General features: G+C 45.6%; 1 protein-coding gene across 2 annotated transcripts in view; it reads left to right on the top strand.

Annotated features, from left to right (window-relative positions):
* The window catches only part of rcl1 (RNA terminal phosphate cyclase-like 1), a 65057-nt gene extending 38915 nt beyond the window's left edge, over positions 1-26142 (top strand). For both annotated transcript variants that reach the window (XM_072517098.1, XM_072517099.1), the window contains exons 6-9: positions 6301-6426; positions 14991-15147; positions 17811-17914; positions 22470-26142. In XM_072517098.1, coding sequence (XP_072373199.1) covers positions 6301-6426; positions 14991-15147; positions 17811-17914; positions 22470-22617 — 535 coding nt within the window. In that variant the 3' untranslated portion in view covers positions 22618-26142. The remainder of the gene's footprint in view (positions 1-6300; positions 6427-14990; positions 15148-17810; positions 17915-22469) is intronic.
* Positions 26143-27003: the final 861 nt, after the last annotated feature.

The raw sequence follows: 27003 nt of genomic DNA, 5'->3' as shown, positions 1-27003 counted from the left end.
ATCCTCCCGTCCACTGCCTCTTGTAAAACTCCTCCCCCCAACCTCGGTTCCTTCCCCCCAACTTTCCACCCCGGCTAGACCACTCGGACCCTGTTCTGCCAGGCTCCGATGGCCGCAGCCCCTCACTCCCATTCACTGGCTGGCTTAAACCGGCCAGCGTGGAGGCCTCCGCCCGGGTCCCTTTCCCCCTTGCCCGGCCCTAGGAAAGCCCAAAAATCCCCTTTTAGCACACAAACCCCGCATATCCACCTACACCCCAAAGAGCCCTCATTTCGAGTGAAAGTCCCATCATTTCCGTTGTCCAAATATATACAACATTGGCTCCTTTAGCCCATACACCTGCACGCAGTGAAACAAAAAAGAAGAAAATACAGTCATGAGGTTACATCAGCACATGGCCATTTCTCACTTCTGCCACAGTCCTTCTGCCTTCACAAACTCCTCCGCTGCTTCCGCCGTTCCAAAATAAAAGTCCCTGAGCTTGTAAGTCACCCTCAGCTTCGCTGGATATGCAATGCCGCACTGCACCTTGCTAACATACAGTGCCCTCTTCACCCGGTTGAAGGCAGCTCGCCAGCTCCACCGTAACGTCCTCGTATACACGTATACCAGCTCCAGCCCACTGCACCACCCGCTTCTGCGTGGCCCAGCTCAGGACCTTCTCCATCACACTGTACCTACGGAAGCACAGAGTCACTACCCTTGGCGGCTCACTCGCCTTTGGTACAGGCCTCCACGACCGATGAGCCCGATCAAGTTCATATCTGGAGGGATCCCCCCCCCCCCCCCACCACCACCAATAGTTTCGCCAGCATCGCGGCAAAATACTCAGTCGGCCTCGGTCCTTCAACTCCTTTGGGCAGCCCCACAATCCTCAAATTCTGTCGCCTGGATCTGTTTTCCAGGTCTTCCATTTTTCCTCGCAGATCCTTGTTAATGTCCATCACCGTCCGCATCTCCTTCCCCATCGAGGCAAGTTGATCACCGTGCTGCAATAACGTCTCCTCCACTTCCTTCAGCGCCTCCCTTTGCTCTCGCACCTCCGCCACTGCGCTCGCCACCGCCTTCGTCACCGGGGAAATCGCCTCCTCCACCAGCACACTCAATCTCTCTCATCTCCTTCCTCATTGTCTCCATGTATTTTGTAAACTGCCTTCCGAATTCTGCAGCCATCACCTTAATTATTTCTTCAGCCGTAAGCAATGCGGCCTCCCTGGTGCTCCAGCCTCCATTTTTCTTGGTGACCCCGCGGTGACCTTTCCACTCCCCGACGGATCTTCGGCTGTTTTCCTTACGGACGTTCTTTTGCTCACCCTCGACATTTTTCTTCACTCTGCCGCCTCTGTGCCTTCTCCCTGCTTTTGCCGCCTCCGTGGACCCTGGGACCGGGCTTAAAAGCCCCGGAAATGCCGTTCCCGAACGGGAGCCCTCCATTGTGCGGCCGCCTCCCGCCCGTCATCACCAGAAGTCCCCGGAGAAGACTTTTGATGGGTGGAATTGGCATATTTGTTGGAGGTGCTGGGGTGGATCGGGTTCAGGCAGGGGTTTGTGGATTGGATCTGGCTGCGATATAAGACGCCGGTTGCGAGCGTACGGACGAACCGAGTGAGTTCAGGGTACTTCGGGCTGCATCGTGGGATGAGGCAGGGGTGTGCGCTCTCCCAGTTGCTTTTCGCCTTGGAAATAGAACCGCTGGCAATGGCGCTGAGGGTGTCAAGGGACTGGATAGGGATTGAGTGAGGCGGGGGGAGGTTGGGGGGCTGTAGACAAAGGAGTGTTCATATTTCTCACTTCTCCCACATGCGCTGTTCCAGGATTCATTTTTTTTTTGTGTTGGACAAGACGTTGCTGGCCGAACACAGGGTCTCATTGTATGCAGAAGACCCCTGTTATTATATATTTCCGACCCGATGGGCCGCATAAGAGGGTTTCATGGAGATCCTGGGAGAATTTGGCAAGTTTTCAGGATAGAAATTGAATTTGGGAAAGAGCAAGGTGTTCCCGATTGAGGCCAGCAAAGGAGACTAGGTGAGTTGCCGTTTAGGGTGGTGGAGGTGAGTTTCAGGTATTTGGGTATCCAGGTGGCGGGGATTAGGGCGCAATTGCATAAACTGAACTTGGCGCAGCTGAATGTGGAATTTGAGGTGCTGTCGCTGGCAGGATGGGTGTAGACAGTGAAAATTATGGTATTGCCGAGGTTTTTGTTGTATTTCAGGCCCTCCTAATCTTTGTTCCCAAGTCGTTTTTTTTTACGAGGGTCAATGGGTTGATTTTATGCTTTGTGTGAGCTGGCAAGACCCCGTGGGTGGGTCGGGGCTGGCATTGCCGGACATGAGGAACTATTATTGGGTGGCAAGCATTGCTATGGTAAGGAAATGGGCTTGGGGGAGGGTGGAGGCGGCATCGTGTAGGGATACATGTTTGAGGGCTTTGTTTTGGTGCCTTACCGTTCTCGCAGGCCATTCTGCAAGCCCAGTGGTGGTGTCGGCCCGAAGGGTGTGGAGGCAGCATTTGGGGCTGGAGCATGTCGGTATGGGCGCCGATCTGTAATAACCATAGGTTTGCGCCGGCAGAGCTGGATGTGAGGTTTGGGGGGTGGCAGCAGGCAGGGATTGAGCGCTTCGGCGACTTGTTTATAGGGGGCAATTTCGCTAGCAGGAGGAAATGTATGAGTTGCCCATGGGGAATGGCTTTGGGTACCTGCAGGTTCGGGACTTTGTAAGGAAAGAGGTGTCGTCCTTGTCTGGGATGCCGTGCCTGGGGTTGCAGGATAAGATGCTGTCGAAGGACGAAATGGGAGAGGAGAATGTGTTGGATGTCTATAAGGACTTGATGGAGTGGGATGGAGCCCTGGTGGGAGATATTAAGCGTAAATGGGAGGACAAGCTAGGAGGGGAGGGGGGAGCTGAGACATGGGCGGAGGCCTTGCGGAGGGTGAACGTGTTCTCTTGTCTGAGGTTAGGCCTCATTAAAAGCCTCATTTTGCTCGGGTGGCGGGACTCTGAGCCGCTGGGGGTGTGGATGAGCGACCTGCATGTGAATATCCCTTGAATAAAACATTTTCTGAAAAAAATACAATTTGTATGTAACATGTTCCCAGAAACAGCAGTGCGATTAATAACCAAATAATCTTTTAGTGATGTTAGTTAAGTCTAAGTATTGGCCAGAAATCTGGAGAAAACTGCTGCTTGCCATCTAGGTTTGTCCATATAAGGGGGCAGGTGGGGCCATGGTATGATGTCTGATTTGAAAGGTGATAGCTCCGAAAGTGTACAATTCCTACAGTACATAAGTGTTGTGCACTTAGCAGCCTAGATTGTATGCTCAAATCTCTAGAGTGGGGTTTTAACCCACAGCCTCTGACTCGGGGGCAAGAGTTCTGTCATTCATTAAAGCTGCGCCACGAACGCTGAATGGCAGATCACCATAAGACCATATAAAATAGGAGTAGGCCGTTGGCCCCTTGAGCCTGTTCCACCATTCACCAGGATAATGGCTGATCTGACATTCCTCGCGTCCACTTTCCTGCCCTTTTCCCATTAACTCTTCATTCCCTTATCGTTCAAGAATCTATCCGCCTTAAGTTTCACAAGGACTCTGCCCCCACAGCCAGTTGGCACTATGGCTTCACAGCACCAGGGTCCCAGGTTTGATTCCCACTTGAGTCTGTGCGGAGTCTGCACGTTCTCCCCGTGTCTGCGTGAGTTTCCTCTGAGTGCTCTGGTTTCCTCCCACAGTCCAAAGATGTGCAGGTTAGGTGGATTGGCCATGCCAAATTGCCCTTGGGTTAGATGGGGTTGCAGGGTTATGGAGATAGGGTGGAGATGTGGGGTTAAGAAAGGTGCTCTTTCCAAGAGCCGGTGCAGACTCGATGGGCCGAATGACCTCCTTCTGCACTGTAAATTCTACCATCTATACCCTGTCAAGCTCCTTAAGAATACTCTGTTTCAATGAGATCACCTCTCATTCTTCTAAATTCCAGTGCATAGAGTCCCAACCTGTTTAACCATTTGTTAGCCAGCCCTTCCATGCCAGGGATCAACTTAGTGAATCTTCTCTGAACCACCTCCAATAAAATAATATTCTATGTTCTTTTATTGGAGGTGGTTCAGAGAAGAAATTTAAATAAGGGAACCAAAACTGCTCCCAGTACTCCAGATGTGGTCTCACCATTACCTTGTACAGTTGCAGCAAGACTTCCCTACTCTTATACTCCAACCTCTTTGAAATAAGGGTTAATATTCCATTGAAAGAATCATAGAATTTACAGTGCAGATGGAGGCCATTCAGCCCATCGAGTCTCACCGGCCCTTGGAAAGAGCACCCCACTTAAGCCCACACTTCCACCCCATCTTAAATCAGTAACCCCACCTACCCTTTTTGTTTGGACATGAGGGCAATTTAGCATGGCCAATCCACCTAACATGCACATCTTTGGACTGTGGGAGGAAACCGGAGCACCCGGAGGAAACCCAAGCAGACACTAGAAGAACGTGCAGACTCCGCACAGTGACCCAGCCAGGAATTGAACCTGGGACCCTGGAGCTGTGAAGCGACAGTGCTAACCACTGCTACCTGTGCTGTGCCACTCGTTAATCTACCCATAATTCTTCGCAAATGGTTTGTAACCCACTTGCAACATGCCTTTCCACCTATTTTTGTGTCGCCTTCAAATTTGGTTACAGTATATTCGCTTCCTTCCTGCAAGTCATTAATATATATTATAAACAGTTCTGGTCCCAGCACTGATTCCTGTGGAACCCCACTGGTTACAGGTTGCCAACCTGAAAAAGAACCCTTTGTCCCCACTCATTTCCTGCCCATTTGCCAATTCTCTATCCATGCCAATATATTACCTCCTATACTACATGGTGCTCTTCTTATCTTATGACTTGCCTTTTGTGAGGTACCTTGTCGAACACCATCTGGAAGTCCAAATACAACAAATCCACTGGTTTCCCGCTATCCAGTCTGAGACTTCTTCAAAAAAAACCTCTCAAATTAGTCAGGCATTATTTCCCTTTCATGAAGCCATCTGACTCTGCTTGATTAGATTATGATTTTCCAAATGTGCTGCTATTTCTTAATAATTGATTCCAATATTTTTCCAACAATAGATGTTCGGCTAATTGGCCGATAGTTAGCCGCTTTTTGCCTCCCTCCCTTTTTGAATAGGGGTGTCACATTGCCAGTTTTCCAATCCTCCGTACTTCTACTGAATCCAAGGATTTGGGGAAGATTACAACCAATTCATCCACTTTCTGGAGCTACTTCTTTTAGAATCCTATGATGCAAGGCCAGGGACTTATCTGCCTTTAGCCCCATTAATGTGTCTAATATTACTTCTTTAGTGATGGTAATTAATTCTTCTCTTTCTTCTCTCTCTCTCTCTCTCTCTTTCCCCCCCCCCCCCCCAGTATTCTTTAATATTAATGGGATGTTCAAAGTATCTTCCACCGTAAAGACTGATGTTAAATATCTAGTTAATTCCTCTGCCATTTCCTTGTTCCCCACACTTAGCTACGCCAAATCATTTTCTAAGGGACCTATGTTCATTTTGACCTCTCTTTTATATATTTTAAAGAAGCTATTATCAGTTTTAGATTCCTCACTAGTTTGCCCTTGTAGTTTATTTTCTCCCTCTTTATTATCTTTTTAGCCCACTGCTGGATTCTGAATTTATCGTAATCTTCAGGGCTATTGCTGACTTTTGCCTCCTTATATGCTTTTTCTTTCAACGTAATGCTGAAACAATTTATTTCCGTGTTTACGTGAAATTTCCAAATTTTTCCTCTGTGACCTATATTCTCTACAAACTGTTCGTTGACATTGCGAAAAATGTAGAAATTAAAATTTTAAGACCAGATTCTCCCTCCCATATTAAAAGAGAATCCTTGCGCATTCCTTGGCTTAGCTGTGCAATTCCTGGTCGAAAAGGAGACTGAGATTGTGTGCCATCTCCAGAGTGGGGTAAATTTGCCCCTGGAATCTCTTTGCGATGCACTTTACAGCAGCATTGGTAGAGTTGTGGTTGGCTGTCTTGTAACAGTGCATGGAACCCAAAGCAGGCAGGATAGACAAAACGTGAGGGACAGGATGAGTAAAATTGGCATTGTATAATATATTTACATTTGTTGGTTAACCTGCAGCCTAATGCTGGAACTGTGCATTGCATTGAAAGCACTGTTGAAGCTTTATTTGTGCAAAATGGATGAAGACTTGTTTTAAAGTGGGTTTCTTTAGTTGCTCTTCTCTGTTTCACTATTTGCTGCTCTGACTTTCCTTCACTGAGGACTTTAGATACTCTGTCAGGGTGTCTCCACAGATAGCCAACAGAATTGTTGATTCAGCTCGAAGTATTTTAAACAAGTTCATACCAGATATCTACATTTACACCGATCACATGAAAGGAGCAAATTCTGGAAAGTGAGTCTTGATTGGGCAACTAGAGATCCTGTCCTAAATTTAAATTTGAAAATTACACATTAAAATGTTTCAAGATTTTTTATGGCAATGTAGTGCATGGTAGAAAACCAGGTAAAATGCTCTGGTTAACAATCACCACGTGTGTAGTTGAAACTTCAAGCGAATAATTTTCCGGAAACTTGTTGTATTTTCGTTCTCACAGTGTGATTGTAATTTAATACTGTGGGTTGCCAGCTATGTCTGCAAAGGAATGTAGATGGTTAAGTAAGTGGACAAAAATATGGTAGATAGAGTACAATGTGGGAATATGTGAACTTGGCCACCTTTGCAGGAAGAATAGAAAAGCAGTGTATTATTTAAATGGACAGTAAGAAGTCTTACAAGCCAGGTTAAGTCCAACAGGTTTGTTTCGAATCACTAGCTTTTGGAGCACTGCTCCTTCCTCAGGTGAATGAAGAGGTGGCTTCCAGAAACGTATATATAGACAAAGTCAAAGATGCAATACGATACTTTGAATGCGAATCTTTGCAGGTAATTAAGCCTACAGGTCCAGACGGAGCAACTGGAGAGAGGCATAATCCCAGGTTAAAGAGGTGTGAATTGTCTCAAGCCAGGACAGTTGGTAGGATTCTGCAAGCCCAGGCCAGGTGGTGGGGGTGAATGTAATGCGACATGAATCCAAGGTCCCGGTTGAGGCTGTACTCGGGTGGAACTTTGCTATATGTTTCTGCTCGGTGATTCTGGGTTGTCGTGCATCCAGAAGGCCGCCTTGGAAAACGCTTACCTGAAGATCAGAGGCTGAATGCCCTTGACTACCAAAGCGTTCCCCGACTGGAAGGGAACATTCCTGTCTGGCGATTGTCGCGCGATGTCCTTTCATCCGTTGTCGCAGCGTCTGCATGGTCTCGCCAATGTACTTCCCAGGAGCGGAGAAACTACGACATCTTCGCAGCCTTCAACACGTCATCGATGAAGATGAACATCTTGCCACGGTCATCCCCACACCCCCACTACATGCTTTCACACAACTGCGCAACCTCAAACAAACCATTGTTTGCAGCAAACTACCCAGCCTTCAGAACAGTGACCACGACACCACACAACCCTACCATGGCAATCTCTGCCAGACGTGCCAAATCATTGACATGGGTACCACCTTTACACGTGAGAACACCACCCATCAGGTACATGGGTCATGCGACTCTGCCAACATTGTCTACCTCTTACGCTGCAGGAAAGGATGTCCCGAAGCGTGGTACATTGGCGAGACCATACAGACGCTGCGACAACGGATGAACGGACATCGCGCGACAATGTTCCCTTCCAGTCGGGGAACACTTCAGCAGTCAAGGGCATTCAGCCTCTGATCTTCAGGTAGGCATTCTCCAAGGCGGCCTTCAGGATGCGCGACAACCCAGAATCGCCAAGCAGACACTTTTAGCCAAATTCCGCACACATGAGTATGGCCTCAACCGGGACCTTGGATTCATGTCGCATTACATCCCCCCCCCCCCCCATCATCTGGCCTGGGCTTGCGAAATCCTACCAACTGTCCTGGCTTGAGACAATACACACCTATCTAACCTGTAATTATCCATCTCTCCAGTTGCTCCGTCTGGACCTGTAGACTTAATTACCTGCAAAGACACGCATTCAAAGTATCATATTGTATCTTTGACTTTGCCTATATAGATGTTTTTGGAACCCACCTCTTCATTCACCTGAGGAAGGGGCAGTGCTCCAAAAACTAGTAATTTGAAACAAACCTGTTGGACTTTGACCTGGTGTTGTAAGACTTATTACTGTGCTCACCCCAGTCCAACGCCGGCATCTCAACATCATTATTTAAATGAAAATCGATTGCAACACTTTGCAGTGCAGAGCGATGTGGATGTCCTGGTACATGAATCGCAAAACGTTGATATGCAGGTACAGCAAATGATATGAAATGTTGGTTTTTGTTGTACGGAGAATATAAAACTAGGGAGGTTTTGCAACAGTTGGACAGGGCATTGGTGAGATCGCATCTGGAAGGCAGTAGAGTTTTGATTATCATCTCTTTAGAATCATAGAATTTACAGTGCAGAAGGAGGCCATTCGGCCCATCGAGTCTGCACAGGCTCTTGGAAAGAGCACTCTACCCAAGGTCCACACCTCCACCCTATCCCCATAACCCAGTAAGCTCACCCAACACTAAGGGCAATTTTTGTACACTAAAGGCTCACCTGTCTCATTCCTAGGATGAAGGGGTTGGACAAATTTGACATATGCATTGGAGTCTAGAAGAATGAAAGGTGATCTTATTGAGACTTAAAAATCAGAGAGGTCTTGACAGAATGGATTCTTAGACGACGTGTCCCCTTATGGAAGAGACTAGAGCTAAGGAACGTAGTTTAGAAATAAGGGATATTCCTTTAAGACGGGGATGAGGAGAAATGTTTTCTCCGAGGATTGTTAGTCTGTGGAATTCTCTTTCCCAGGGAGCAATGGGGGCAGGGTTATTGAATATTTTTAAGCTTGAATTCGATAGATTCTTGATTGACAAGGGAGTCAAAGGTTATAAGGGGTGGTCAGGAAAGTGGGGTTGAAGCCACAATCAGATCAGCATTGATCTTCTCAAATGGTGGAGCAGGCTCGAGGGGCAACCCTTGCTTCCTACTTTGTATGTTTGTTTATACGTAGGTTTTCCATTCAAAAGTGACACTCTGGGTAAAAAGTCTTCTGTCAACTTGTTTGGCCCTGAGCCCATAATTCTCTGCAGTTGAGTGTAACTCGGTTCAAATGTTCATGTTGGAATTGAAGCCTGGAATTGCTGAATGGAAATCTTTAGTCAACCTCCAGCATGATTGGTTTGCAAGATTTTCATTATCTAATGTAGCAAAAGTAGTGTGTATGTTCTTTCCCAAGGGAGGTGATCGTGTAGTGGTATTGTATACTCTGTGAACCCGGGTTTGAATCCGGTCACGGCAGATGGTGGAAATTGTATCCAACAAATATCTGGAATTAAAAGTCAAATGATGGCCATGAACTCAGTTGTACCAAACCGCTACAAAGCCGATTTTTTTAAAAAAAAGAAAGAAACCGAACGGACCACCCAGCATTGACCTAGACTGGAAATGTGAAACTGCAAACCCAGCTGTATCGACTCTGCAAAGCCCTCACTAACATCTGGGGGCTTGGGGGAGCAGTCTCACAGACCAGGCAAGCACCAGTCTGACATAACACGTACGGAATCTTACAGATAACGTCCTCGACATCGACTCCGGACCCATGAAGCCTCATCAGGTCAAACATGAGCAAGGAAACTTCCTGATGATTACCATGTACTGTCAGCTGATGAATCATGTTGAACTCCACTCGGAGGAAGCACTGAGAGTGACAAGGGCGCAGAAGATACTCTAGGTGGGAGACTTCAATGTCCATCACCAAGACTGGCTTGGTAGTACCACCACAGACTGAGCTGGCCGGGTCCTAAAAGCCATAGCTGTTCGGTACTGTGGCAGGTGGTAAGGGAACCAACAAGAAGAAAAAACTTACTTGACCTCATCCTCACTGACCTACCTGCTGCAGATGCATCTGCCATGAGAGTATCTGTAGGAGTGACCACCACACAGTCCTTGTGGAGATGAAGTGCTAAATGGGACAGACTTTGAACAGATCGAGCAACTCAAAACTGGGCATCCATAAGGCAGTGTGGACCATCAGCAGCAGCAGAGTTGTACTCCGCCACGACTAACCTCATGGCCCGACATATTTCCCACTTGGTACCACCAAGCCTGGGGATCAACCCTGGTTCAAGGAAGAGTGCAGGGGGAGCATACCAAAAAAATGAGGTGTCAACCTGGTGAAGATACAACACACGATAACTTGCACGCCAAACAGAATGCATTGAGCAACAAGTAATAGACGGAGCTAAGCGATCCCACAACCAAAGGATCAGATTTAATCTCTCCAGTCGTGAATGGTAGTAGACAATTAAACAACTTGCTCAGGCTCCACAAATATCCCCATTCTTATGATGGAAGAACCCAGCATATCAGTGCAAAGGTCATGGCAGAAATATTTGCAATAATCTTCATCGAGAAGTGCCAAGAGGACGGTCCATTTCTGTCTCCAGATGTTCCCAGAATCACCGATGTCAATCTTCGGCCAATTCGATTCCCCCCACGTGATTTCAAGAAATGGCTGAAGGTAATGGATATTGCAAAGTCTATGGACCATGACAATGTTCCAGCAATAGTACCAAATACTTTCTCCAGAACCTGTGCCCGTAGCCAAGCTGTTCCAATACAGTTACAACACTGGCATCGACCCGACAATGAGGAAAATTGCTTTGGTACGTCCTGTACACACAAACTCGGCCAATTACAGCCCTATCAGTCTACTCTCTATCATCAGCGAAGTGATGGAAGGGGTCATTGACAGTGCTATCAAGTGGCACTTAGTTAGCAATAACCTGCTCACTGACACGCCATATGGGTTCTGCCAGGGTCACTCAGCTCCTGACCTCATTGCAGTCTTGGTTGGAACATGGATAAAAGAGCTGCACTCCAGAGATGAGTGACTGTCCTTGACATCAAGGCAACATTTGACCGAGTATGGCATTTAGGAGCCCTAGCTAAACTGGAGTCAATGGGAATCAAGGGAAAACGCTCTACTGGTTCGAGTCATATCTGGCCCAAAGGAAGATGGTTGGAATCAATCATCTCAGCTCCAGGATGTCGCTGCAGGATTTCCTCAGGGTGGTGTCCTAGGCCCAACCATATTCAGCTTCTTCATTAATTACCTTCCTCTGGGCATCCGTTACAAAAAGTCAGAAGTGAAGTGTTCACGAATGATTGTACAATGTCCAGCACCACTCGTGACTCCTCAGACACTGAAGCACTCCACATACAAATGCAGCAAGACCTGGACAATATCCAGGCTTGGGCTGACAGTGGCAAGTAGCATTCGTGCCACACAAGTGCCAGGCAATGACCATCTGCAATAAAAGAGAATCAGACGACAGCTCCTTGACATTCAATGGCATTACCATCACTGAATCCCCCACCATCAACACCCTGGGGGTTACGATTGACCAGGAACTGGACCAGCCATATCAATATTGTGGCTGCCAGAGTGGTCAACCACTCCTGACTTCCCAAAGCCTATTCACCACCTACAAGGCACAAGTTGGGAATGTAATGGAATACTCTGCACTTGCCTGGATAAGTGCATCTCCAACAACACAAGTTGACACAATCCAGGACAAAGCTTGATTGGCACCCCTTCCAAACACATTCACTCTTTCCACCACCAATGCCAGTAGCAGCTGAGCGTACCATGTACAAGATGCACTACAGGAACTCACCAAGGCTCCTTGAGCAGCACCTTTTCAAATCCACAACCACTACCATCTAGAAGGGCAAGGGCAGCAGAAATCTGGGAACCCCACCACCTGGAGGTTCCTCTCCAAGTCACTCGCCACCCTGACTTGGAAATACACTGCAGCTCCTTTTGCTGTCGCTGGCGGGGGATATCCTGGAACTCCTTCCTTAGCAACATTGTGGGTGTACCTACACGTAGGCTGCAGCAGTTCAAGAAAACTGCTCACCACCACCTTCTCATAGCGATGAGCGACAAATGCTGGCCTAGCCTGCGAAGCCCACATTCCATAAAAAATAATTTTAAAAATAGTGTTTAGTAAAATATTTGGATTTGAAAAAAGAAGACATTTAAAGTAACCAAAAGTAGAATGAACTCCCAGCTGTATTTATATATAGGAGGGTGTGCAAATTAGAATGGATGTTCCTGATCATTTTGAACTGTACCTTGTACACACTGATGTGCTCCACAATTATGATGCCACTAAGCCTTTCTTGGAGATTGAGTGGAAGAGCAGAACTGCGCACAGTTATGCAAGATTAGATACTTGATTCCCTAAGTGACAAAATATTAAACCATGTCAGGAAAATAAGTCTGCACTTACAGTATATATATATTTTTTTTTTATTAAATATTTTATTGAAAATTTTTGGTCAACCAACACAGTACATTGTGCATCCTTTACACAATATTATAACAACACAAATAACAATGACCTATTTTATAAACAAAAAATGAATAAATAACAAAAATGAAAACTAGCCCTAATTGGCAACTGCCTTGTCACAAGTAACACTCTCCAAAAATATAATTTAACAGTCCAATATATAATTATCTGTAGCAACGACCTATACATACTATACAGTATATATTAACAACCCTGAGAGTCCTTCTGGTTCCTCCTCTTTCCCCCCCCCCCCCCCCCCCCGATCCTGGGCTGCTGCTGCTGCCTTCTTTTTCCCATTCCGTCTATCTTTCTGCGAGGTATTCGACGAACGGTTGCCACCGCCTGGTGAACCCTTGAGCCGACCCCCTTAGGACGAACTTAATCCGCTCTAGCTTTATAAACCCCGCCATGTCATTTATCCAGGTCTCCACCCCCGGGGGCTTGGCTTCTTTCCACATTAGCAATATCCTGCACCGGGCTACTAGGGACGCAAAGGCCAAAACATCGGCCTCTCTCGCCTCCTGCACTCCCGGCTCTTGTGCAACCCCAAATATAGCCAACCCCCAGCTTGGTTCGACCCGGACTCCTACTACTTTTGAAAGCACCTTTGTCACCCCCATCCAAAACCTCTGTAGTGCCGGGCATGACCAAAACATAAGGGTATGATTCGCTGGGCTTCTCGAGCACCTCGCACACCTATCCTCCACCCCAAAAAATTTACTGAGCCGTGCTCCAGTCATATGTGCCCTGTGTAATACCTTAAACTGAATCAGGCTTAGCCTGGCACACGAGTTTACCCTGCTTAGGGCATCTGCCCACAGCCCCTCCTTGATCTCCTCCCCCAGCTCTTCTTCCCATTTCCCTTTTAGTTCATCTACCATAGTCTCCCCTTCGTCCCTCATTTCCCTATATATATCTGACACCTTACCATCCCCCACCCATGTCTTTGAGATCACTCTGTCCTGCACCTCTTGTGTCGGGAGCTGCGGGAATTCCCTCACCTGTTGCCTCGCAAAAGCCCTCAGTTGCATATACCTGAATGCATTCCCTTGGGGCAATCCATATTTCTCGGTCAGCGCTCCCAGACTCGCGAACTTCCCATCCACAAACAGATCTTTCAGTTGCGTTATTCCTGCTCTTTGCCACATTCCATATCCCCCATCCATTCCCCCCGGGGCAAACCTATGGTTGTTTCTTATCGGGGACCCCCCAAGGCTCCAGTCTTTCCCCTATGCCGTCTCCACTGTCCCCAAATCTTCAGTGTAGCCACCACCACCGGGCTTGTGGTGTAGTTCCTCGGTGAGAACGGCAATGGGGCTGTCACCATAGCCTGTAGGCTAGTCCCCCTACAGGACGCCCTCTCTAATCTCTTCCACGCCGCTCCCTCCTCCTCTCCCATCCACTTACTCACCATTGAAATATTAGCGGCCCAATAATACTCACTTAGGCTCGGTAGTGCCAGCCCCCCCCTATCCCTGCTACGCTGTAAGAATCCCTTCCTCACTCTCGGGGTCTTCCCGGCCCACACAAAACCCATGATGCTCTTTTCAATCCTTTTTAAAAAAGCCTTCGTGATCACCACCGGGAGGCACTGAAACACAAAGAGGAATCTCGGGAGGACCACCATCTTAACCGCCTGCACCCTCCCTGCCATTGACCGGGATACCATATCCCATCTCTTGAAATCCTCCTCCATCTGTTCCACCAACCGCGTTAAATTTAACCTATGCAATGTGCCCCAATTCTTAGCTATCTGGATCCCCAGGTAACGAAAGTCCCTTGTTACCTTCCTCAACGGTCGGTCCTCTATTTCTCTGCTCTGCTCCCCTGGATGCACCACAAACAACTCACTTTTCCCCATGTTCAATTTATACCCTGAAAAATCCCCAAACTCCCCAAGTATCCGCATTATTTCTGGCATCCCCTCCGCCGGGTCCGCCACGTATAGTAGCAAATCGTCCGCATACAAAGAGACCCGGTGCTCTTCTCCTCCCCTAAGTACTCCCCTCCACTTCTTGGAACCCCTCAACGCTATCGCCAGGGGCTCAATCGCCAGTGCAAACAATAATGGGGACAGAGGGCATCCCTGCCTTGTCCCTCTATGGAGCCGAAAATATGCAGATCCCCGTCCATTCGTGACCACGCTCGCCACTGGGGCCCTATACAACAGCTGCACCCATCTAACATACCCCTCTCCAAAACCAAATCTCCTCAACACCTCCCACAAATAATCCCACTCCACTCTATCAAATGCTTTCTCGGCATCCATCGCCACTACTATCTCCGTTTCTCCCTCTGGTGGGGCCATCATCATTACCCCTAACAACCTCCGTAGTATATATATTTTTTGACTAAGTTTCAAAACAACAATATGTGAACCATTACCTAGCCTAGTGAGAAGTTAAGGACTCTGATCCCTAAGCTCGTGATCCTTTTTGCACTATGTTATGGAAGAAATTCCATAACATCAAAGTGAAATTTAAAACCTCTGACTCGGGTGAGTTTTTTTTAACAACATGTGTTTATGTTTTAGGTCCCCAGGATTTGGCCTCTCTTTAGTTGCAGAAACAATAAATGGAACATTTCTCAGTGCTGAGCTGGCTTCAAACCCTCAGGGTCAAGGGTCACCGGTCCTACCAGAAGATCTTGGTCAGAACTGTGCAAAGCTGCTTTTAGAAGAGGTTTACCGAGTGAGTAACTAAACGCATTTGAATAGCTTAACTATTTTGAATTCCCTCTGACCGATTTAATGGAATGACACGATTTCATGTTTTATGCCTTTTACTGTAAAAAATAAATTAGAAGCACTGTTGACTAAATATTTCCTAGTAAGCAACCAATACTCAGCTATCCATGTACACACATTACAGCAGCAGTTCCCAAATTTGAGTGCGTGGAAGCCACCCAGGAGGTCTGTTGGGGTGTTAAGGGGGGGTGTCAGAGCAGATGTCGCAGCAGGGTGCCACAGGGGTCTTCGGAGCATGAGAAAGAGGGGTGAATGACGTGGGGACAAGGGTGAGAGTGGAGGGGGAGGTGAGGGTGAGAGAGTGCGGGGGGGGGGGAGGCAATTCCCGCACTGACTACCAGCAGTAAGGACACACTTTGGCAATTTTTCCTCTTGGCTTCTCCCTGCTGACCATACCAGCTGCAGCCTTTTATCTCTGAGACTAGTCCCTGAAGTACATCCACAGTACTGTAAGGGAGTGAGTTCCAGGATTTTGATCCAGAGGCAGTGAAGGAACAATGATATATTTCCCAATCAGAATAGTGAGTGATTGAGTGACTTCGAGGGGGACCTCCAGGTTGTGGGATTCCCAGGTATCTGCTGCTCTTGTCCTTCTCCAGGTGTAGTGGTTATGGGTTTGGAAGGTGCTGTCTAATGTACCTTGACAAGTTCCTGTAGTGCATCTTGTAGATGGTACACATGGCTGCCACTGTTCATCGGTGGTGGAGGATCTGAATGTTTGTGGAAAGGGTAGCAAACAAGCAGGCTGTTTTGTCCTGGATGGTGTCAAACTTCTTGAGTGCTGGAGCTGCACTCATAGAACATAAAACATACAGTGCAGAAGGAGACTATTCGGCCCATCGAGTCTGCACCGACCCACTTAAGCTCTCACTTCCACTCTATCCCCGTAACCCAATACCTCTCCTGACCATTTTGGTCAATAAGGGCAATTTATCATGGCCAATCCACCTAACCTGCACGTCTTTGGACTGTGGGAGGAAACCTGAGCATCCGGAGGAAACCCACGCAGACACGGAGAACGTGCAGACTCCGCGCAGACAGTGACCCAGCGGGGAATCGAACCTGGGAGCCTGGTGTTGTGAAGCCACAGTGCTAGCCACTTGTGCTACCGTGTTGCCCCTAGGCAAGTGGGGAGTATTCCAGTATACTCCTGACTTGTGCCTTGTAGAGAGTGGACTGGCTTTGGGGAGTCGGGAGATGAGTTAATCGCTGCAGGATTCCTAGTCTTTGAGCTGCTCTGGTAGCCACATTATTTATAAGGCTTGTCCAGTTAAATTTCTGGTTAATGTTGACCCCCAAGATGTTAATGGGAGATTCAGTGATGGTTATGCCGTTGAATGTCATGGGGTGATGGTTAGCTCCTCTCTTGATGGAGGTGGTCATTGCCTGTCACTTAGGTGGCACGATTGTAACTTGCCACTTGTCAGCCAAAGTCTGGATATTGTCCAGGTCTTGCTTCATTTGGGCATGACTCGAATGGTACTGAACATTATGCAGTCATCTGCAAACATCCTCACTTCTGACCTTATGTTGGAAAGAAGATTGATGAAGCAGTTGAAGATGGTTGGGCCTAGGTCACTAGCCTGAGGACGCCCTGCAGTGATGGCCTGGTGCTGAGATGATTGACCTTCAACCACCGCAACCATCTTCCTTTGTGCCAGGTATGACTCCAACCAGCGGAGAGTTTTCCCCCTGATTCCCATTGACTCCAGTTTCGCTCCCTGATGCCATACTCGGTTAAATACTGCCTTGATGTCAAGAGCAGTCACCCTCGCCTCACCTCTGGCATTTAGCTCTTTCTGTTTGGACCAAGGCTGTAATGAGATCAGGAGCTGAGTGAACCTGGCAGAACCCAAACTGAGCGTCCATGAGCAGGTTATTGCCGAATAAGTGCCGCTGGATAGGACTGTTGTTGACCCCTTCCATCACTTTGCTCATGATGGAGAGTATACTGATGGGATGGCAATTCGCTAGGTTGGATTTATCCCGCTTTTACTGTACAGAACATACTTGGACAATTTTCTGTTGTAGCTATACTGGAACAGCTTGGCTAGGGGTGCGGCAAGTTCTGGATCACAAATCTTCAGTACTATTACCGGAATATTGTCAGAGCCCATAGTCTTTGCAATATCCAGTGCCTTCAGCCATTTCTTGATCTGACTTGTAGGTTTAGCCACAAGTGAATGCCTCAAGCCAGAAATGGCTAGAGTGATTCCGTCCTACTTGGAAAGAAATGAGTGAAACGCACAGTTAAGTAATGCTAATGGATGAGTTTTTGAACTTGTTATATTGGTTTCTATTCCTGCAACCAAACCTACAAAAGTAGGGTTTTGAGCTCTCTGCAAAATGCCACATTTTATCTTGCCTGCATCAGTTGTTGCAGAAAGAATCAAATGACATATAGCATGTTCTCTATGTCTTCGAGCTGCCTTTTACTTGGACTACAATGGCCGGGAAAATTGGTTGTTGTGTACTGTTCTAGTTTTGAGCAGTTTATAACTAAACTGCATTCATGAAATCCTTTTTTTGGACTAGTTGAGGTATTTTTGGACTAAAGCAGTGTTGGCTTTTTGTAACTCGCTTTGTTTTCTGATTTTGTTTGTACAGGGTGGTTGTGTAGATTCGATTAATCAGAGCTTGGCTTTACTATACATGGCCCTTGGACAGCAGGATGTTTCAAAAGTTCAGATTGGTCCACTGTCCCCATACACGTAAGTGAAAGCCCCTCATTGTGTAAGCGTGATGTGGAATTGAACTTGGTGCAAAAAGATCAGATGTCTGGGTTTTTTTTATTATTGATATATTGATTTAACGTTGTCTCATTTAGTCGTTTTCAAAACGTTCCCTCGACTGGAGATCTGAAGGCCCAAGATCTGAACTGTCCTTTTTCAGTTATCACGGTACCGGTGCTGTTTCTTCAAGAGGTACAGTACTGTGATAACTGAAGAGTGGCAGTGCCATCACAAGACTGTTGAACTAGGAGTGTTCTTCCCCTCTCGTTTACTGTGGAGTTTGAAGATATCAATATCAGGCAAAAACAGGAAATACTCTACAATCTCAGCCGGTCTGACCGCATCCGTGGAGAGAAAAGGAGCTAATGTTTTAATGTTTTGAGTCTGGTTGACTCTTTGTCACAGCTGATCATATCAGGCAAGCATTGATTTCCCAGGCTTCCATGCATTCTCCATCGGACTTGAGTCAATCTGAGAAAGGAAAATAAAACACGGTCAGATAAAATTGAAAGAAAAGTGAGTCCGATTGATTGCTGTCCTTCTCAAAATCAGGATTTTCGCACCATGGGGCCTCACTGCTCATAGTGTCACATTTACTTTGTTTTCTGTTTTCCTTTTCGTTGTGTGTTATCTCGTTCCCACTCTCTTTTCCCCCCCCCCCCCCCTCCTGCTCTCTACCAATCACACTGTCCAGCCCTGACTGCCAACCAGACCCAACTAACTCCTCCATAGAAGTACCATGGAATTCCTACAGTGCAGGAGGCCAGCACCCACCAAGATCCACTCCGTGCCCCATCCCTGTAACCCCACCTACCCTTTTGGACACGAGGGGCAATTTATCATGGCCAATCCACCTCACCTGCACATCTTTAGACCGAGGAAACCGGAGCTTCCGGAGGAAACTCACAGTGGGAGAACGTGCAGACTCCACACAGACAGTCATTCAAGGCCAGTATTGAACTTGGGTCTTTGGCGCTGTGAAGCTGCAGTGCTAATCACTGTACCACCGTGCAGCCCCCCTCCCACCACCACATGACAAAACCCCTCTTTGAGACCAGCCAACTAACTTGTCCTGCCTAGACCCACCATAGCTGCCTACTCATGTCACCTGCCTATCTGCTTCATTTGCCTATCTGACTTACTCACTTGGCTATCCACTCACCTGGCCATCTGCCTGCTCATACTAATTCACTAAAAGACTACACCTTTTAAAACTTACCTGCATATGGCAGCTGGAATCATTAAAAAGGGGGGGGCGTGTCCTCTTTCCCAACTCTACTGCGATCTGCTGGATTTAACTTTGGAGACACTGTGCAGCCCACTTCTTGCTGGGTTCGGAAGATCCAAAAAGAAATGGGCCATTGCATCGGATTGGTAAGATCGTTGAGGGCAGCACTGATCAGAAGATCTAGGCCAGAGTTTTATGAATCCGGCAAAGGCTTGTAAAATAAAAGTTTTGTCATGTGTGATAAAGGAACCAAGGGGAGATGCTGTTTTTTTTTTTTTTTTTTTTTTTTTTTGCAGCGTGTTGTGATCTTGGATGCACTGCCTGAAAGGGTGGTGGAATCAGACACAATGCTAACTTTCAAAAGGGAATTGGGTAAATATTTGAAAAGGACTGTGTGGTGGAAAGAGCAGGGGCCACCGTAACTAATTGGACAGTTTTTTAAAGAGTGGGCACAGGTCTGTTCGGCTGACTGGCTGCCTATGATTCCTCCTAGCCCAGTAAAATTGTGGAAACATTGTATTTGAGGTTTAATCTGAGGGCATTTTTTTTTTTTGTGGTGTAACACAGAATAAATGGTTGAAAGTCCAACAAAATGAACTGGCTTAATCCCAGAACATCCAAATTAAATAAAAGCAAAAGTCCATTTATGTAGAAACCCATTTTGTACCTTTGTGTTAATCATTGATAGAATTCATACTCCTCATCATTGTGTGCAAATATTGATTTAGCATTCAGACACAGAATAGTTCAGCATTGAAGTAACCATGGATTGAACAATTAAGATGCGTGATATAATCTTAAATTAAGAATAAATATTTTAAATGCTATATTTGCATCTATCCCTTTAATTTGTTTGTTGTGCATATGAAACTTTAAATCCCTTTCGTTGTGGGCCCCATTGGTCATTATGGAGGTGGGGACAGGTTTTTCAGTAAGTCTCTTTTGGATCAGAAGACTGAAGGTAGGCAGCAATGCATGGGTTCTTTAGGACCCTTGTAGGGCAACTCCATTTTTTTTTCTATCCAAAAACTACTTTTATATTTAAGCATATTTTTGTGAGTGAACAAATGTGTATCTATCATGTTTTAGTTGGTGGTGAGTGAACCTTGTAAATGGGGTTGGATTTAAACTGGGTGCAAGCAGTTTTTCAGGTATCCTTGGCTCGAATTAATTCTTCCTCGCAGATATTCCAACACAGTTTGGTTTTGCCCGGAGCCTTATCTCTATGAAATAAAGAACAAAGAAAAGTACAGTACGAAGTCTTACAACACCAGGTTAAAGTCCAACAGGTTTGTTTCGATGTCACTAGCTTTCGGAGCGCTGCTCCTTCCTCAGGTGAAGGAGCAGCGCTCCGAAAGCTAGTGACATCGAAACAAACCTGTTGGACTTTAACCTGGTGGTGTAAGACTTCGTACTGTGCTCACCCCAGTCCAACGCCGGCATCTCCACATCAAGAAAAGTACAGCACAGGAGCAGGCCCTTCAGCCCTCCAAGCCTCCTGTTCCTGTTTTTTTTTAAATCCAAAAACTGCTTCATAACTTGGTAAAAGGAGTAGAGGAAGTTCTTGTACTGCGTATCTAATTCAGATCTCCCATATCTTGACAGGATTGTTGTTCAGCATAAGTGACAAATTACACACTCAACATCTGCCCTGTGTAACCCCACCAACCACTCTGAAGGCAGTTGCCCCTTCTCAAGGGGAAACTAAAAACATTTGGGATGACAAAGCACTGGAGTCTGATCCAATGCGAACCATTTGGTTCTCTGAGCTGGTAGTAGGCCCTGATACACTCTAGTATGATGTTTTAACACATTTGGGTGCCTATTACCTTTGGTTCTGTCAACATGTGTCTAAACTCTTTGTAGCTAGTAGATTAGAGTATATCTGTTAGGCATGGTATCCATATCTGTATTTGCTTCTTGACACTGATTTACTGGAGCCATCTTTCAGTTGCCCCGTCCCAGTGCTGATGCAGCATTGCAGTGAGCAGCTCGCAAGGAATATGTTGGTGTAGTTAATTCTTACAGTTCCGAGAAAGATCAAATTCTTCTTTTTCCTTAATGTGTTCCCTTTCTATGAAGCTGCACTAAATATTTAATATTGATTCTAAGGGACTGCGAGGCTCTTGATCCTCTTTCGGGTTTGATTAAACTATTGTGTGTAAGACATTTTCATCACCCCATGACTATGTTCCATTGTGGATGTTTTTTAGTAAAGGTAGAAAAGATCAGGTGTGACATTGAGAAGCAATAAAATGGTTGCAGGTGAGAGACATTTTAATCTGCTTATCCTTGTTAACCAGGCCCAATCATATAGGCTGCCAGCTGAATCAGTTCTGTGTCTTTATGTAGCTCAGGGCAACGAACACTAGGGGACTCTTTAAAAGTGAATAATGAGAGACTTTATAGCTGCAGTTCCCGGGCGAGTCAGCGGGTGCCAGCATCATTTCAGGTCCAATCATTAATATTAAACAACGATTTTAATTTGTGTTAATTACTTTTTTGGGAACCCGTTGAAAATATCAAGGGAGCTGAACTCCATGTTGCGAGTTCCTGCAGTACAGTACAGTTCAATGGACTGGAGGAGAGCGTGGGTTACAATATTTAGTGATTTATTTTGCTGTTGATTTCTGAATTAATTGTTTCAATAATGGAGCCTGTTTGCATTCCTCACAAATATTAGATTTGGACCACTCTCATTTTGAAGCCAATATAAGGAGGATCTAATGGACCTTTTTGCAAAGTTTCTCTGATTTGGTTTTGGTTTCGGATTCATCAATTAGAAGTGGGAACTCTGTTACTTCACAAACAGTGTTATTTTTATCTTTTACAGTAGAATGTAATTCCGCCTTACTGTTGTTTTGGCGTGTTGTTGCTATTGGAACATCCCTGTGCTTCTTTCTTTGCAATTAATACCTGTCACAGGTTAGGTTCATCGTAGTGACTTTGTTTTTCCAGGCCACAGATGCCAGCTCAGTTCTGAGGATTGTTTACAGCCAATGACCATAAAATACCATTAATTGCACTTTTTGATATACTTCTCATGAATTGAATGAACACAATATTTCACAAAGTTAATCATTTACTTGGAAAGTTCATTTTTAAGAAGTAGTGGAAAAGTTGAAGATTTTATTCTGTGATGTGTTGGCCTTGATGCTGAGAGTTTTACCTTCCTCTATAGTAGAACATTTTTGTCCTGAAAGTGCAGTATGCATGATTTGTTAAATATGTCAGGAGTACCATAATGAACAGTTAGTAATATGACTGACTACAGACTGTGAAAATGTGTTACTTTTGTTTTTACAGGATTGAATTTCTGCGCCATTTGAAAAGCTTCTTCCAGATTGTGTTCAAAATTGAAGCCCAGCCCATGGAAGAACAGAAAGGAGGAGATAAAGTATTAATGACTTGTATAGGTGTTGGCTTTTCTAACATCAGCAAAACTGTCACATAGGACGGCTGCCACAGTTGCACCTTGGCATGTTCGGCACATTTCTTTGTTTGTTTAAACCTTCACTCAGGAAAATTGAGTTGCTGAAATTTGATAAATGAAAAATGGTGTTTCACAAGTGCATGATGTAATTCACATGTAAATTACATTGCCTTGGAATTCGGCTTATAAGGAAAGCTTAAATGCTGAACGCTAGTTGATCAGTTTCTCACTGGAAACCAATGCCAGTTTTTTCAAAGCTGCTGTAAGACTTGGATTTACTCAGCCGGAGCTTTTCTTCACTTAATACTATGGGTGACCATCAAGAAATGGTTCTTCACTCAGTGCTGGGTCTATTGGGCTGGTTCATTATTTATCATGCATAATGGCTCAGGCTAAAGATATAAAGGCTTCAGATATAGTTTCAATGGGGTGACAATTGAATTCCAGCACAGTTGTGAGGAGTGTGAATAATTCAAGTGGACACAACCTGTTTAAAAATTGGAACTATGTTCGTGGTAAAATAGGGGTCAACAAAATTGGTTCAGATATGGTAGCTCCACCAGTTCTTCCCTCCTATTCCCCTGTCCTGCCTGTTCAGAACCAAAGAAAAAGACATAATTTGTGCTGAAAATGTAAGAATTCTTCACAAATAGATGAATGAGAGGAAGCCTTCCTGTTAGTTTATTCAGGTTCAGGACTTATTGTGACTGTTTTTCATGTCTCTCGTACTCTGCACTGGGTGGAGTTGGCCGATACCTTTTGATAGTAGATTTGCTAACCCCCAAAGAACAACAAAAGAATGAACCACAGATTCTTAAAAAGAAATTGTCCCTCCACAGGATCTGCAGCAATTTGGGCATTCTCCTATGCCTGTGTCACTCTGAACCCAGTCAATAGGTGATTGAGCGACTAGTTAACCTTCCTATGTACGTTCTTAGCAAAAAATAGTGACGATCCCACTAACTGTCCGAAAAGCCACTGCTTTGTTGGGTACGCAAACCTGCTGCCATGTAAACAGTTAGTCAATGTTGACTTTCATTCAGTGGTAGTATTCTCGCCTCCGTGAGAAAGCTTTGGATTCAAGTCCCACTCCAGAGACTTCAGTGCATCATTTAGGCTGGTGTTTCAGTGCTGTTGTGAGTGAGTGCTGCACTGTTGGAGATGCTGTCTCCCTCAAGGTGCTCAAGATCCCATGACATTCTTTTGCATAAGAGCAAAAAACATCCCCTGGTGTCTAGCCTTCCGATTCTTTAACCAACATCACATGGTCATTATCTCATTTCTGTTTTGGGGGAGGTTGCTGCTGTTAAATTGAACTTACTGGCGTTTCAACAATGACTGGACTTCAAAAGTAATTAATTGCTGTAAAACCCTTTGTGACATCCCGTGGGTCATAGATAGGGATGGGAATAGGCCATTCAACGTTTCAAAGTCTATTTCAAGTTTAGTTCGAGCAAGGCTGACCTTATGTTAACTCACTTTACTCGCCTTAATTCTGTATAATATCTTTACCTCATATCTATCTCCATTTTATAATTTGTCAACTGATTTAATTTCAACAGTTTTCTGGGTGAATGTTACAGATTTCCACTGCTTTGTGTGAGGAAGCGTCAGCTGACATTGGTTAGCACTACTTTTAATTTCGTTCTATCGACCCTTTTAAATCCTTTAATCATCCTAACCACTTCCATTAGATCAGTGATCTTCAAAGTCGGGGGGGTCGCGGAGCCGTCCATCACACCCGATTGAGCAAATTTGCGCGCAACAGTCGGCTTTTAACTATGCCGGCTGCGAGCGGCCTTTTTAGCACACTAAAAAAAATGAGGTTGCGCTGCACATGCGTGCATGCTCATCAGTGCGCATGCGCACCGATGAGCGGGCACGCATGTGCAGCGCAGCTGCATTTTTTTAATATGGTAAAAAGGCTGCTCGCAGCCGGCATAGTTAAAAGGTGGCTGCTGCTCGCTCTGCCTGGTTCGGAAGTGCTCAGTTCTTCTAAACGGAAGGCCGAGTTTCTCTCTTTTCTCCCCCCCCCCCCCCCCCCAAGCACCATCGGACCCACCCGCAGAGATCCAGCGCCAAGACCTCCACCTCGGAACTCGTCTGTATCTACAGCGCACTCATCCTGCACGACGACGAGGTCATTGTCACTGAAGACAAACTCAGTGCCCTGATTAAAATAGCTGGTGTGACCATTGAGCCTTTCTGGCCTAGTCTGTTTGCCAATAGTCTGATCTGCAACGTTGGTGCTGGTAGCAGTGCCCCAGCTGCTGCAGCAGTTGTGTCCACCGCTGCCCCTGTTGCCGCTGAAGAGAAAAAGGAAGAGAAGAAACGGGAAGAATCTGAAGATTCTGACGATGACATGGGCTTTGGTCTCTTTATTTAAACGTGCCGTGCAACAACATTGTTACAATTTACATAAAATAAAAATTAAATATAAAAGCCGGCTGCTGCGGCTGAAGACCGCGAATTTGCGCAATGGGAGACGTAGAAGATTTATTTTTAAAGTCTATGTAATCTTCCCTAAGGAGGCAGAGAGCAGGTTACGGCCCCCGAACATCGCCATCACGTGCTTTGAGCGCAATTGCGATTCCTCTATTTTGGCAACAGCAGACAAGGTGAGAGAAAATGGTGGGTCGCGAAGGTCGGCCAGTTGGTAAAAATGGGTCTCCGGAAAAAACGTTTGAAAAACACTGCCTTAGATTACACCTTGGTTTTCTATATGCGACTACAGGTCCATGCAACACATCCTCATAATTTAACCCTTTTGGCTCTAGATTCATTCAGGTGAATCTGCTGAACTATCCCCAAGGCCAATATACCCTTTTGAGGTTGTGACCAGAACTGAACACTGTACTCCAGATGAGATCTGACCAGAACTTTGTACAAGTGCAGCAGAATTTCTAGCACTGGAGAGGGAGTGTGTTAAAGGCACTATCTGAATTCAAGTTCTTTATTGTTTATTTACTTCCTGATAACAATAGATCCATTAAAAATGTTAACTCAAGATTAAGCTGGAAGTAACTTCCACTTTTCAATAGTGTCCGTTAGGAATGGAGGCTGTTTTATTTTCTATTCATTTGTATTAATGACCATGTTCTAATGGATGTATTTGTATATCACTTTAAAATACAAATATTACATTTTCATACAATTTCTTCACTCCAATTGAAATACATTGTTGCATTTGTACTGCATTTGCATTTACAAAAATGCATTTTTGTAATAAAATTCCTGTGGAATATTTTAGTTGTGAATGGCCTGAATACTTGCACACTGTCATTTCTGACGAGGGTCGTGTAACAACACAAGGTTGTTAGAGATTGTGTTTTTGAGAGCTCATGACCTGTTCTAAAAATGAACAGTCAGTGTGTAGCAGCCACTATCACAGCAAAAATGACTGGACAACAAAACATCCTGTAACTTCTGGAAACAGTTAACATGAAACTTAATGTTTAATTTTATCAGTTAAACAATAACATTTTGTGTAATAACAACCTCAACTTTTACAAATTTCTTGCAATAAAATATATTTTCTCACTTAAACACAGCGGTCAATAAAATATATTTTTCCATATAAACACAACGGTTCTGTCTATTTGTAAGGGGAAAGGGAGAGCGAGAAGATTTTGATATATCAATTCTTAGTTTTAGGATGGCGCAGTGATTAGCACTGTCTCACTGCGCAGAGGACCCGGGTCATTGTCTGTGTGGAGTTTGCACATTCTCCCCGTGCCTGCGTGGATCTCACTCCCACAGCACAAAGGTGGACTGGGGAGGTGGATTGACTACGCTAAATTGCTCCTTAATTGAAAAAAATGTAAAAGCCAATTGTTAATTTTCAAGCTCTTAAAAAGTCCGAAAGCAGCAGCTGCTGAAGCGCAGTCTCCTGGCACACATCTCCTGTGACATCGTTTCTGGATATCCTTTGCCTGTGCACTCTTATGGGTGGGTAATTAATTTGCTGCTTCGTCAGCCAGAGATGTAGCCTGACGTTTCTCTTAATCCTTGCGCCTACCTTGAAGCCTCAAAGGAACTTCAGGGAGTTTAAGAAGCCAAGCTATAAATGTGATGCCCAGCGGAGGTGAAGCATGAATACACGCGTGAAACTAGTGCGATTAAACAAATGTTGGCATCTGATTCGCTAGTCAGGATTGGCACTGGATAACCTGACGAGCTGGAGCTGCATATTAGCACTCCACTCCCCACGCACTCGTTCCAGCCAAGAAGATGCCACTCCAGAGAGTAGCCCCCAGATTTTGGCAACGCAGAGCTGGAGACACCGCTAGATGCAGTGTAGTAGTGGCGGGATACTCTGTTCCCAGATGTCAACCGGGCCTGCGCACAGGGAGCAGAAGCTATGAGCATTGGGTTGCACCGTGAGAACTTGGCAGGAGGGGGGTTAGG

Source organism: Scyliorhinus torazame, chromosome 9 (assembly GCF_047496885.1).
Source record: "Scyliorhinus torazame isolate Kashiwa2021f chromosome 9, sScyTor2.1, whole genome shotgun sequence".
Classification (NCBI taxonomy): Eukaryota; Metazoa; Chordata; class Chondrichthyes; order Carcharhiniformes; family Scyliorhinidae; genus Scyliorhinus; species Scyliorhinus torazame.
Note: the sequence above shows the minus strand (reverse complement) of the source record. Positions and strands in the feature narration are given on the sequence as shown.